This window comes from Mastacembelus armatus, chromosome 7 (genome assembly GCF_900324485.2).
Source record: "Mastacembelus armatus chromosome 7, fMasArm1.2, whole genome shotgun sequence".
NCBI lineage: Eukaryota > Metazoa > Chordata > Actinopteri > Synbranchiformes > Mastacembelidae > Mastacembelus > Mastacembelus armatus.
This window is the reverse complement of record NC_046639.1, coordinates 3310015-3324969: the sequence shown is the minus strand read 5'-3', so window position 1 is coordinate 3324969 and position 14955 is coordinate 3310015. Positions and strand designations below refer to the sequence as shown.

Genomic DNA, 14955 nt, shown 5'->3' with positions numbered 1-14955 from the left:
TTTTAATACAAGCAAATAGACACAATATAAAATGTCTCCAAGCTTTTGCATAAATGAATTTCACTTTGTTACTTTCTTTTGGCACTAGGCACTTTTGCTGTTTTCCTACAGGAACTGGACTGATGTGCATAATTCCCTTAGCAAACATTCAGAAAGATACAGGAGTCAGTTATGCGTGAACTCGAGAACTACATGGAAGTGTAGTAAGATATAAGTGGGGGGTCGAGCTTTAGATCGCAACTGAAGCTGTGGCTGGGATTTTTAATGACTGACCGTGGTGAAGCAAGGAGGAGGTCCATTGTGTCCAGATCTGGAGCATCATAGCTGGCTTCAGTCGCAGCCATGCACATGGCATTGCACAGTGGGCTATGCTTTGATGTACAGCTGCACCCAGAGCAGATGGTGAAAGAAAAGGAGAGGGTAAAGAAATGCAATCATTAAGGGAGTAAGGGGACAAAAACTCTGAAGACTGTTGGAAACTGGAGTAAAAGACAAAGACAGACCAGGAGATGGAAATATTTTATAGCATATGATTTGAAGGTGTGTGTTTATATGTTTGTGAGAGAGAGAAATAGGGAAAGAATCATATTGGCAGTCAGTCTCTCCTTCTTGTGCAGAGCAGCCAGGCTGGGGTTGGGGTGGGATATGCAAATACAAGCTGCCTGCCTGCCCCGTCAGAGGCAGCAGAGCAGCACGCTGCTTCTAACACACACACCCTCATTCATGCAGAGTACTGAGGACTTGGAGAGCTGAGTCTAGTCAGCAGGTCTCACACAAGCTTGCATCTGGGTGTATATGGAGTTGAAACTTTTCTAGAGACAACTTTCCTCCTCCTTTCCTGTGTCCTGCTCTCCCCTTTTTCCTTTCCCCTCCTCCAGCACACCTTTGTGTTGTTTTCCTTGCCCCTCTTCCTCTCCCCTCCCTCTTCAGCCTCACTAGTTTTTCCTCTGCTCTGTCCTGTGTGCTCAGAGTGTGGTTAGTGTGCAAGCTGAAGACTCACAGGGTGAGATGCTGCTGATGCTACAGCTGTTTGGGCTCCATGTCTACTTCAGGGCCCACTGAAGAAGACAAGACTGCACGTGTGCCAGGGAACTTGGACACCCTGAGGAACCTACAACTATAAGATCTTTTTTTAAGCCTGTTTTCTTCATCTTCAAGAAAAAAGAAAAAAACAATGAGGACCAAGTTGTCTCAGCTGATTGCACAGTTCTTTCTCTTTGCGGTGTTGCTATCTGCGGTGGGCAGTAAAGGAACTTTCTATGGAGGCCATGTCAACCCATTCTATGGAAACAGGTTCAACATGTACAGGGCTGGACTCACCCCTCACCAGTCACCAAACAAGCCCATGAGCCGTCACAAGTAAGTGCCCTGCTGTGGACATGTCACAGGCGCAAGAGCATGTTCTATTTCATGTCTGATGCTGCTGAGTATTGAATTCAGAAAGCATACGGCTTAGCTAGAGGGCTAAGACCGACCTCATATCGTAATTCCCCTGAGGAAGACATGTCACCGGCAAGTTGCGGAAATATGGTTTTGGTTAGAGCATCGGGTTGGTAACAGATCCCTGAATTGACTCTCTGTTTCTCTCTTTCTCACCATCAGATTTTTTTTTATAGTTCACACCTAAAACCATCTGTGGCTGGGGTTAAACATTATAGAGCAACAGTGACATGCTGCATTATGAAAACAAAGCCATCATTATGGTCTTTATGGTGCAGAGATGGGGTGCTGAGTTGATGACAACAGCAATGATCCCTTGCAGCCGCTCTATGTGTGTGTCTGTGTCATGGAAGGGGGGGGGGCTCAATTACAGGCAAGACTTACAGTACAGCTGGGCACCCGCTGCAGAAGGGAGTGGTACAACTAATTTCCAATCAATACTAAAGAAATCACACAGTAGTCTGGCTTCACTATTGAAAGCTTGTGTTTTTCTTTACTTAATCCTTACACAAGCAACAAGATAAGACACATGAACTTTCTCAGTTGTTAAGCAGAGAACTTCCTTGTCAGGACAGTTAAACCACAAGAGCAGAAAGAAATAACAATCCCATACCATGCATGATATTTGAAAGTCATAAAGCTGTGAGATGAAACAGAACCTAGTGGCTATATTTTGCCTGGATAGAGATGACTGTTATTTGGCCTGCATGGCTTTCTCGGTTTTTCCTCCCATCTCTTTTGCTTGGCTTCCCCTGAGAGCTGTTATGCCTTTGGACAGCTCCCCAGCTACCTGCTGCTTCACTCAAACTGCCACAGAAAACTGCTGGTTGTCCAGCCCTGCTTAGTGTGCCATGTACCTCCAGGGACTGTTCAGCAGCCCTCATGCTGAATGCAGTGCCCCCATTCTTTGTTCATAACCTTTAACTTTCTTACCTAACAAACTTCATCCATACCTTAATTTCCAATCACTTTGTCATTATTTGCACTGCCACAGCTCTTCTTTTTGGCCAAAAACAACATTATTCTTTTCTCACACATGAACAGTGTTGGACGAGTTACATATAGTATTAAAACATAAGTATGTGTTATTTTACTGTCATTCTCCAGCCCACCTCTGTCAAAGGTGCCTTTAAATAGCTGCACGCCCACATTTCATATTTAGTATTATTTAACATATGCAAAAATTTGATGACATTGTTTGTTGTTTAACAAGCTAGCTAGCTTAACAATACAATGCAGCACACCAAACATCTTGTCCTCATATTGAGGCTACAGGCCTCACACACCCTCTAACTCTCCATCTTTTAACCAGGTGATGCAAATACAACCACTTTGGAGTGGTAAAGAGAGACCAACCACCCATCGAACTCCTGAGAGAACACTGAACTTATTGACCCCTAATTATTAAGCAGCAGAGCATTACAGGGATTAGTAACTGTGGTGAAGAATGTAGCCAACTTACTGTGACAGGTATTAAGTAATGCGTAATTTAGTTGAATCAGTTAAATCTATATATGGTAGTTCCAAACTTGTCTTTATGCTGTGAATCTTAATTATCTCTAACTAAAGCGTTGAACTACTGCATGCTGGCGGCATATAGTATGACAGTGGCTTCTGTTGGTGCCAAATAGGATTATTTCTGTGTGCATGAACCAATTTATGTCAAATACTATTCCAATTTACAGTTTTTAATTGTTTAACCACGTGTTATAGATTGTTGCTTTCAAAACTAACTTGCCTTTAATTGTGAGGCAGTAGTTGTGTCTGTGTTTATAGAAGAGCTGCTGACCCACCTTGGACACAGTGGGCCCGGGGGACGTGTCGGTGTCAGACCACCACCACAGATACATGAGCTCAGTTGTTGTCAGCCTAACTGACCAGTGGAAATAGAGACTTAAAAATAACACACATACTTGTGTGTGAGTGTGTGTGTATTAAAGTACATATCTGAAAGTGTGAGTCTGTACATATGTACAAACTGTATATTTTTATAAGGCTTCTGTGGAGGATTCCATTCACATTTTTGCAGCTTATAAACATGAACCTTTACTTTTTATTAACTACACTCTCACATAAACAAAGCACGCCTGTTTGTAGTGAGATATTTAAAAGTTCTCAGCTGTTAGTACACCACAGACTTTTTCCTTCATGTTGAATTATTATCTGTCTTGGCAGCAATTTTAGTGATTTCATTTCACAATAATTCATTTTATTAAATGTAAACATTTGCTGTTGAGAAAAAATATAGCCGTCTACATGATAGAGTACAATAATGCCAGGGCTAAAACTGTGCAAGGGTAAGTTCAAACTTCCTCAAATGTGCTTTGGTCTAAACTTTTGGCAAAAACAAATGAAGGAAATTATGATTCGCCACATAAGAAGTCACAAAGAAGAATAACAACCATAATGATGTGTCTTACAAGCATCTTTCACCTCATCACCTCACCAGCATCTCCTGTTGCACAATTAGCACTATAACATAAAATGCACAGAAGGTAAAACCTAATGAAGGGCCCATACAGTATGTCCATCACTGGGTGAAGCCCTTTTCAGTGACGTATGGGACAGAGATCAAAGGGGAAAGGTCAGTGAGTTGTTGGGTTAGAGGTTAGGGATTGTTGCTGTAAGTTGCTGTGAGTGCCCAGTGGAGGACAAGAATGGAGCCACTCTCCTGACAAGTCACTGAGGCGGATTAACACATATTTATCTAACTTACTTTCACTGACCTTTTTTCCATAATGTTTGAGATTTTCTTGTGCCAACTTACAGTGAACATGTATGTTTTGATTCCACATTATTGTTTATAACATAATATAACATTTATGACTCCCAGCTAACTGTCAAAATCTTCAATTGCTATTTGCGGAGAGTTATACCTGTTAGTTAAAGGAGGCAGCTGATAGACCACAGCCTAATGTGTTTATTAGGAAGCTTAGTTACAGAACATTTTAGGGGGTTCAATGGATCATTATCATCCTGTAGACTTTCATTGTCATAGGTAATAAACACTGTGTGTTTTTGCTTGATGCAAGTCATCACATGTTAGGTTTAAGCACTTAGTTAGATCTAGATTATGGCTTGGCTTAAAGCAAACTTTCTCCCTGTTTGTATTAGGTCATCAAATTCACTTTGTGGCTTGTCTTACAATTACTAGCCACTAGAGGCCACCTACATAAGCACAGGTGCACAGCCATAAAGGTAAACAACCTCCTGGACTCCTGAGAGCTACAGGCGTTTCCCCCTGAACGATAGTCATGATAACAACTGAATTACATCTAAAAAGAGAATAAAAATATGTTGCTACTGATTTCACTCTCAAATATAGCAATTCTGTTTGAAAACTCCTTGAGTTTAAAAGAAAACAGAGAGCTGTTCTCCCCGAAAGAAGATTATGTGCTTTGGAAATGCCCAAGGATAAGGTATTCTCCTTAGGATCAGTGTGTTTTTGACCTGTTTATCCCAAGAGACAAACACAACCTAACACAACATACCAAAACTTCACAAAAAGTCACAAGTAAAGTACTTTATGACCTGGTGTCATTATCAGATTTTAACAAGTTGTTGTTGTTGTACAAGTTATCCACAGTATAATGAACAGGAGTTAACAAAAAAGAATGATAAATTATTTCATTGCTGTAACAAGCATTAGAGGCCAACAGCCAACATTTAAGCACATGAAAAAATAACAGCCTGTTTTTAGGCTATAAAAGCCAGATCTAGATCGATCCCTGTCTGTGAATGATTGGGCCCCTTGGCCCTAGAGCTGGGAATATCACATCTTTCCTTTAGCCCTAATCAGTAGCCACAAGAGCAACGTCAATCAGCTATGCACCAAGGGGGCTTCATGATCTGCCAGTTGGCTAGAAGTAGGATTCATTAAAAGCATATAATGAAAGTAGGGGATTTGTTAGCCCATAGACATGGTTTTAAGGGTCCTGTTAAAGATTTCATGGTTCTCTATCTGGCCCAGTGCAGTCATAAATCTGTCAGGAGCAACAGCACTGGCCTGGGTTCAAACAGCCAGGAACCCTGCAGGTGAAAGAGTGGTTAATAATGAGGTAGGTGAGCCCTTTATTGCCACAGTGTCAAAACAAATGAGGCCAGGATGGGATAAGTGGTTGGAGACATCAGGGGCATGATGAGGCAACACAGAGAGGCTTCATGAAAAATAGAAAAAAGATCATATTAGAACCAGAGGCAAGAGGAGGACTGGATATTTAGAGATTACCTGCAGTTTGCAGATTTTGCATGAAGGTTGTGAGAAATGGAGGACTGAAACGTGAGGCGGCAGAGGGTGGAGGTCTAGCAGCAATAATATTTCCCAAAAACACTCCACATGAGAATCTGAGATGGGAATTCTCCTTTCCCCCTGGGACCCTGTGAAGCGATTTAGGAACTGAAATGCAATACTGGAAATATTTACAGTGGGACCAGACTAGCAGTCAAAAAATGACACACTCCAATGACAGACAAAAGGCAATATTTTGGCACTAAAAGGAGGATGTGAGTTGGGAGAGAGAAAAGGAGGCAAGTGAGGCAAGAAAAATAGTAAGAATGGTTTTCCTGTCATGGCTAAAGGAGGCAAAGATTGTTTTGATATTGAGTAGAAAGGAAGTGAATAAGGACAGGTGAGGGTGGGAAGTGTACAAGTGAGCTTAATGCACTGATCAACTTGAATCAGCATGCAGTCAGTTGGGTTTGGGTGGTTCAGCAAGGGTGTGAATCCACCAGAGGCATTTATGTAGTTTTATATTTTGGGTGTTTTCTTGCTTATCAGCTTGTATGTGTCACACAAAAGAGAAGTGTTTGTTTCACATGAAGAAATGACTTCAATCGTGGGAAATAGCATCAGAAATGTTGAAAATACGATGCACAGCAGTTGTCTAAAACATACAGGAAGTTGGTATGGTTGCCAGATTATGACTTGCCATCAATCTCAATTCCTCTAGTGCCACCATGATGTGGCACATTTGTTTTTTACTTTTTTTAGTCTTGGGGTTTATTACTGTAGGTATGCTAGTGACTTCCTGTTCTTTTGACCTGCTTTGCTATTATACCTCTAGGTCTCTCAGATATTCCAGCTATATGGTTTTGTCCTTCCCAGAGGCAAAGTTAAAGTTGAAGGGTCATCGTACTCTTGATGTTGCTGCTCCAAAGCTACAGAATAGTTGCTCCCTAAATTTGACATCTTCAAATATTCCCAGAAAACTGCTCAATTTTTTCTTGGCCGGTATTTCCAGCCACTTTTCACCAAATATAGTGATTTTCTTTCAAAAAAGATTCAGTATTATGCTCCTACTGTTACGTATGTTTAATTTTGGATTTATCTACTGCAGTTGTGTAGCACATTGGGCAATGCTAGCTGTATTTAGATTTGAGTTATAAATAAAATTGACTTGACCTAAGTGACTTGTTTGTCTGACCTTACAGGGTCATCCTGTGTGGCCAACGCTTCCTATTAGTCACCCACAGGCACTAAAACGAACATCAGAATTTATTTATACTTTTCAACAGCAGTCTCCTCGTGTCACATTGATTGAGAGATAAGATGTGAAAATAGCTCAGAGTAGGCTGGTGCTCCTTCACTTGTCTCAGATCATAATGCATCACTCTGACTTCTCATCCTTTGGCCCCCAGGAGTACAGATTAGTGCTGACTAAACAACGTTTCACCTGCCCTGCAGCAGCTTGACGTGGCCGAGGCAATAGCACTCTTTTCACCTATGACCACTTATGATCATGGGTTCATCATATTTCTGGTAATAAAAAGTATGCAGCTCTCACCATGCCAAGCTGTGTGGTCTCTGTGGAAGGGAAATAAAAGGACCAAGAGGTTTAATACACATGTACAGTATATATTAGTGCAATTAGTGAAGTTGAAGTCAACATTTATCCAGTAAAGATCTTTTTGTATGCAACAAAGTAGGTGACCTGCTGCTGCCCTGAAAGACATTGGAGCTCAGAGGGACAGGATTTGTCTCAGCACTTGACTTTAATTCTCACAAAGCCAGAACCTGTATGTGTGTAAGACTCTGAGGATAAAATATCATTCACAGGCCCAAATGACATTGACAGATCTGTGAAAACAGGCGAGGAATGAACTGGGGAGAGAGAGAGGGAGAGAGAGAGAGGCAGAAACAAAGACCCATGTGCAGGAGAAATGTCTTTTTTTTCTTCTCGTACATCTGGATTCCTGCATTTTTCAGCCATTGGGTGAGAGAATGAAGGTCATTGGCTGCTCCAGATGTGCACCTGACAAACAAATCGGTGAACATTGTCACTTTTCACTCCACTGAGCAGCCCTGCATGTAATGTGAGCAGGGTCTGACACTTACTGTGCTGTATACACACACACACGCTCATGCATGAGTCTGCTCTTTCTCAGCTGTCAGCAATGCTTGTATGCTTATAGAAACCTTTTCCCAAATCTCACACCCCCCAAAACTCATAGAGCCATAGAGCTCCATATTGATGTCCATAAATCTGCCACATTATGAGGAGGAAACTATAATTACTGTAATACTTAAACACCAAAGTGTGGATATTCTCTGGATGACAATATTATGACTTCTTCTTAACTTTTTATTCTATCACCATGAAAACAAATATGTTTGTGCCAGACATCTCACATAATAAAAACGAAAGAAAGATGTCACTTATTTTGTTGCCAGAGACTCAGTGTATTTTGTGACCAGCAGATGAGAGCAAAGGGAGTGTCTCAGTCTTATAAGCCCCAAGGCATCGTGTAGAAAAAGCCTGCAGGTGGGGGCAAACAAAAAATGCATGAATTATTAGCAGTATGGTGAGAGCACATGAGTCAAACTATTGTTTAAGAGTTCTCCTGAGGGGAAATGTAAAATTTCCATAAATAATGAAACAGCAGCACTTCTGTTGTGAGGTTAGGTGAGGTTGTGAGGCTGAGACTCTTTTTTTTAAATTTACATGATGTATTTTATACATAAGAAAACATTCTTAATTCAAAAAGCCTGAAGTGCCTTGAGCATTTGATCAAACTACATCAGTTCAGGTTGTTACCCTCACTGTTTTACCAACACAGAACCTGGCAGCATGTTGTCTGGCTGGTATCAAAAAAGCTCTGTCATTCTGACTCCTGCCCTTTTACATTCACTGCTATTAATATATGTCAACACAGAGAGGGTGGTGACAAATATGCAGACACACGCAAATGCTGTCAACACACTTAGCACTTTGTAGAAACCAGCAGCAGACTGACAATCCTATCTGTTAGCCCTCTGAACCTGTTAACTTGGCATGTAGACCCTCCTCATCCCCCGTGTCCCTCCATGTTCCTCCAAACACTTCTATTTATCCTGAAACAGCTGTGGAGCAACATTAAGTACTGCATGTGTTACTAAATGCTCCCCTCTGAGTGTAAAGAATGCTTCACATGTGAGCCTAAAAAGCACGGATCATCGTTTCCTGTGTTGCACAGGGGCCAGTGGAACATTTAGCAGTTGCTATAGCTGCACTGGCAATGGACAGAGAGGACAGAGTGGGCCCAAAATGATGCAACACCTGTTCAAAGAAGTTATAGTGACGCTATTTTGTGTTGGATTCTTGACGCCTCCGAAAAGTCTGAGTAATATTTGTTGCAGCTGAATTACCAAATTTAACTAATAGAATCTAAGGATGGATGACACCCACTCTACAAACATCTGTCATGCCTCTGATTAATATCAGTCATGTCCATAAATTTTGGTTTTGAAGATTGAAAAAACATAATTTATTATATTTTATCCATATGCAAATGTAGCTCTTCTGTGAAAACCACTTCAGAGTTTATAATGAAAAAATAATTATTTAAAGCATCAATTATCAGAATAATTATTTCAAGATTATGTAAAGACTAAAAAGATTGTTTTGCTAGATATTTTATAAAACTGGTGCAATGCTTTTTATATTACAAACAGCATCAAATGAACTCAGAGTAAAGCTTCATATTTGATGACTGATTTGTCACCCAGATGGAGGTGAAATAACAGCAGTGTTGAAGCCAAATTACTCTGAATATGATTCAGCATTATATAAACAGCTATGAGCCTACTTTAAGTAAGACTGTCACTTTTCGCCCCTTTCCCCTTGTATAATTAAAACATTTAAATTATTGCACCAGTCCTCAGTTTTATACACTCTACATTGATTCATATATCAGTGCTCCAAGTTATTTAACTCTAATGTTTCTCTTCTGTCCCCGCAGAAACCACTGTGCCTATGTGGTCCAGAAGAACATCACATGCACTATGCAGGATGGAGTGACTGCCCATGTAAAGGCTGAGTACACCACCAAGTGCATCTGGGGTCAGAAGTGTCCTGTTGTCATGTAAGCTTTTGAAAATAATACAATGTGAATAGTGTAAAATGTGGGGTTTTAAATGTGCTGCAGTGCGGAACATTATAAATACCAATGCTGACCTCTAGTGTCCAGATCACAGCATTGCACATATTATTCTCAGTAGGTCCAGAGTTGCATGTACATCTGCTTGCAGTCAGAACAGAGAGACCAAGGAAATGGCGTTAATGTTTTCACTTTTAGTTACGAATTTGATCATTTATCCACCTAAATACTGTAAATGAATAAGACACTGGCTACTAGCAGCTTGTCAATAATTACTCATACTGCTTTAAATATTAGAATAATATTATTTTATGGATGAAAATACAAATGGTGGTTTAAAGCAAAACTTTAAATGTACCCTATAAAAACAGTTAGTGTGCATGTCTATATATGTGTGTACTGTACCGTTCTAGAGATCTGCATCAGATTTTAGGATCTTTTATTGTGCATCTGAAAAAACCTCCCACACAGGGGAAATTAAATCAGTGGATGTTTTTCTTCCAAAAAAAGACAGATGGATTGTTGTGTGTGTTAGGGAGAGAAAAAAAAGCATTTGAGAGTTTAATTCACAATCAGAGGAAATCTGCTTGAACAAGATAACACTGAAGTTCTGTGCTGACCCCGGTTCAGTTCTTGGATGCCCAATCATTTCCACTACACTTTATCTTAATCACCCTCTAATCCATGTGTAATCCCTTAGAGAACAATTTCATCCTTTTATCTCTGCTCCATACCTCCAATCTTCCGTAGTAGGCTACGTAGTAGGCTGTATGTGTGTATATTATATACATACACACACACACACACACATATATATATATATATATATATATATATACATACATGTGTGTGTGTATATATATATGTATGTATATATTATATACAAATAATTCATATATTATTCGTATAATTCATATATTATACTATATTTACTGTGTTTTCTCTAGGTACAGGACATTCTATAAACCAACATATAAGGTGGGTTTTAAGACAGTTACTGAGCTGGAGTGGAGATGTTGTCCTGGCTATTCTGGAGAAAACTGCTATGATGGACCCACATCTATGCCTGATGTCATGATTCCACCTTTCAATGGTGCTGCTTTGCCCCATCGTCCAGGAGTGAAAGGTATCCCCCATGGCCCTAGACCTCCTGTGGACCAGAGGCCTGGTACGGGCCAGCTGGAGCCAGGCAAACCTTTCCCCAGTGTGCCTGACAGCAGACCAATACCCTCAGGGCAACTGCCTGCTGGAAGTGGAAAACCAAACTATGGTGATAACAGATTCCAAATAATTTATTGTTAAACCCTGATGCTTAAAATTTATTGCTGTTGGCCTGAGCTAGTGCATATTTATGTGTGTCTGAGAAAACGTCCCTTCTTCAGACATTTTCAAAATATCCTCCTTTCTTTTACATTTTTGTCCTTATAAATGCTAGGAAACAAATTTGGGATTTCTGGAGTAACTGGTGAACGTTTGGACCGTATGGAGGAGGACCTACGTCGCCTCACTCAGGGTTTAGACACTCTCAATGGAGTGGTGGCTGGCCTTGAGGAGCGATTGCGCACATCTCTCCGAGAAGACACCACCAAAATCCTGGTGTCCATGCTACCCAATGCTGTGGGATTTGGAGTGATCCCAGGCGGGACTCATGATGGACTAGATGGAGGAGAAAGCATCACAGGATTTGGAGATTTAGCAGGGAGAGTTACAGAAGTGAGGGATGAGCTAAGAGCCAAAACTCACATCTTAGAGGAGATTCAGGTACTATGGTTGTACAAGGTTCAGCTAAAAATAACTTTCAGCTTCAGGAAATCAGGCTTCTCACTTTTCACCCTCTCCTCTTTATTATATACTACTTTCTTTCTCCTTGTATGTGTCTTTAGGGAATAGTCATGGGTCATGATGGCCAGCTGAAAACGCTGTTGGAGGGGGCTAAAGGGAAGCCCATCCCTGGCTCCACTGTTCATGTGGATGAGACCCTAGATACCAGACTGGCTGGGATGCGGGAAGAAATCCTGGATGGCTTTGAACGCCGTCTGACCAATCTTGAGAAATACTGTGATGAGAAGATTGGGGAGGTGCAGAGGCAGTGCCACAGGGAGCACATGGATGGCCAAGAGCAGATACAGCAGTCTCTGGATGGAAAAGAGACTGGAATCAGGGAGGAGCTGGGGTCTATACAGGCTCAGATCCAGGGATTAACTCTGACTGAGAGCTGTTGTGGACAGGTATAACATAGACTTACTTACATACTTCTGATATGATCCATGTGCAGTAAATAAATTCTCCTTGTTAAGTAAATACCCCCTATATTAAATTGCCTGTGTGACTTTGATATAGGGAAGTGTTCTAACTCTAGGAGCAATGACCAAAACGTAGGTTTAACAAAATAGTTTGAAACTTTGGGAAATATAGTAACTTACTTTCCTGCTCAGAGTCCAGTGATGGTCTGACTGATGGTCTTTTGGTTGGTTTAGGTTACCATAAAGACTTGAAGCATGTTAACCTAAACCAACCACTCCAAGCATGTCTCCCAAAATGCCAAACTATTTGTTTAACTAAATACAGTGGATTGAAGACTGATCTACTGAGGGGCCAACATCACTACACAGTAATCACATCTGAGTAGACTTTTTATTGTGTTACTGTTTAATTAATAAGGTATCGATTATTGCAGGTTAACAGCCTGTCTCAGCACGTGCTGCAGCTGGAGGAGTCAGTGAAAGGTTTGACAGAATCTCAGAGACAGCTCCAGACTGCCCTCACTGACCAGAGCATCCAAGTTGAGACGCTGATTGAGACCCGTCTGGTGGATTTCGAAGGTCGCCTCAATGCAAGTGAGGGTAGTGGGCTCCCTGGTGGTCTGGATGGCTTCAAGACCATGCTGGAGGACAAGTTGAAGACCCTGGAAGAGAAAGTGTTTGTGGCCGTGGAGGAACTAAGCAATGCCACAGCCCCTGCACTTCTTGAGGGCCACGTGGTCCCTGCACTGGAGACAGAAATAGAGTCTGTGAAGAGGAGAGTAGAGGGAGACCTGGGAGGAATTCAGAAACAGTTATCAGATTTGGAGCTCCTCTGCACCTCCTCCTGCTCACTTGTCACCCCACCAGCTGGGGGTGTCAGTATCACAGAAGTGGAGGAGGCTTGTGAAAAGATGGAGAAGAAGATGACAGACCGCCTGGACTCCCATTCTAACCAGCTGGATCACCTGAACAACACCCTGCAGACCCTGCTCTTCCGAATCACTCAGGAAGACAAAGAGGGATCCATTCAGGGAGAGATCACCCTGCTGAAGGTCAGTGTCAACTCTGTGAACCGCACTCTGAAAGGCCTGAAAGACTCTATTAGCTTCATTGCAAGTGAAGTGAACCATGCAAATGCCACCTGGGAGCAGCGAGAGAACCAGCTAGTCAACCAGGTGCAAGGAATCACCAAACTTGTGGGCCACCAAGCCTCCCTCCTCGGGACTGGGGAGAGGCGACTGGCCCAACTGAAGGGGGAGCTGATGGCCTTGAAAAGACAGCTGGCCGGGGAGCTGCAGGGCTGCCGGAGCACAGCAATAGAAGTACAGAGGGAGGTGAAAGATGTAGATAGCAGGGTGAGCCAGGTAGAGGGTCAGTGTAGCGCCCTGGGAGAGCTGGCAGAGCACCTGGAACGGATCAGGGCAGAGCTTGAGAGACACTCAGATTCATACCTGGCCCAGGTGAATGGCACATCGGCCAACCACTCAGAACAGCTAGCTGAGCTAAAAGGAGAGGTCAAAGACTGTGTGAAAAAGGAAGCAACCCACCAACAAGGAGACCAGTAGCTGGTTATGAGCTACAGAATAAAAAAAGAGACCTGTGTGTGCTTCCCATGAGGCTCTGCTTCTGTCCCCCTCTCTTTCAAACGCTCTTTTCAAATGCACAGATGCAAATTAACTGGACCAGTGAAAGTCATTTCCCATAAGCTCCACACCCTTGTGCCTTCAGATGTCCTGGGTATTCAGTTCTGTGAAGTGAAAAGAGGCATAATATAAAGACACACCTATGTTTGTATAGCTGGGCAATATTTTCCATTGTGATTTCTATTCTGTAGGGCATTTGTTTGGTTTTTTTTTATCATATGTTTTGTTTTTACATTTTACTTTTTTAACTTATATGAAGTGACTGCATTTTAATTATGTTAAACTGTTTGTATTAGGGAAAACGTAACAGAACAAGGTGGATGAAATGGAGCTATGCTGCTACGGGTTTCAACTGACAAGCACACTCAATATTCCCTGTGTGAACATTTGTCTGTTTTTTTTTTTAAGAATACTGTACATCACCGTGGTGCTATTTACATTTTTGTAAGAACCCATTTTACACGTGTTTAAAAATCATATATGTATTTCTGCTTTGACAGTTGTTTATTTCCTGGGAAGTTCCATAATCCACCACTGGGGGTCAACGTCACATTACATGGTCGATGGAAAAGATATAAATAAAAGACACTTATGGGCTGTGCTTAAAATGGTACTGTTTTTTAGACCCGGATTTGGTTAAGTGGCCCTTCTTGTAATTTACTTGGATAGCTATATTGTGTTGCATTCAATTAAATGCAACTTTATCCCTATTAGTTTGCAGCTAAGATATAGATTAATGTGGAGTTTATTATAAAGTTATTATTGTTGAATAGTTAGCAATCCCATGTCTTTGTGTTTGTATTGTATTAACGGACAGTGTTAACCCTATATTAACAGCCCATTTATTTAATACACACATGAATAAAAAAAAAAAAAACACCACAAATTCAGGCTTAAGGGGTTTTGAAAACTAATAAACTGGTAATAAATCTCTTAATAAATGAACAAAAATACCCCAAAATATCTTAAAAAGCACAAACCAGTGAAGCTGCAACAAGCATATAAATTATAAAAACTGGAAGCTATATCAGTGTTACTGTACATTTTGTGCCCCTTATAATGCCACTGCAAATATTTTATCATATTAAATTTTAATAGAAGCTTGGACTAAAGATTGTGCCTCCACAGTGTTTACTGTAGATAGGGTCTCAAACTCTGATAGCGGTGATGACAAAATGTCTGACCTCATAAATAAACCAATGAACACCTGGGCCTTTCTATTGTGGTTATAACTTCAATGTCACCTATTTCCTAATATGTCATCTATCAAGACT

The 14955-nt window shown here is 41.2% G+C and overlaps 1 protein-coding gene across 1 annotated transcript; it reads left to right on the top strand.

Moving 5' to 3' along the window:
• Positions 1-720: 720 nt before the first annotated feature.
• On the top strand, positions 721-14591 carry emilin3b (elastin microfibril interfacer 3b). The gene is made up of 6 exons (XM_026333012.2): positions 721-1359; positions 9658-9780; positions 10743-11065; positions 11231-11556; positions 11679-12023; positions 12473-14591. The coding sequence occupies exons 1-6, from the start codon at positions 1175-1177 to the stop codon at positions 13601-13603; spliced, it is 2433 nt and encodes an 810-aa protein (XP_026188797.1). The 5' UTR covers positions 721-1174; the 3' UTR covers positions 13604-14591.
• The last annotated feature ends 364 nt before the right edge of the window (positions 14592-14955 follow it).

What these genes read in the sequence shown, in the direction of transcription:
- emilin3b (XM_026333012.2), top strand. Translation starts at nt 1,175, where the DNA reads ATGAGGACCAAGTTGTCTCAGCTGATTGCACAGTTCTTTCTCTTTGCG. An exon ending in AAGTGGAAAACCAAACTATG is followed by an intron (nt 11,066 to 11,230) that starts GTGATAACAGAT and finishes TATAAATGCTAG; the next exon opens with GAAACAAATTTGGGATTTCT. An exon ending in ACATCTTAGAGGAGATTCAG is followed by an intron (nt 11,557 to 11,678) that starts GTACTATGGTTG and finishes ATGTGTCTTTAG; the next exon opens with GGAATAGTCATGGGTCATGA.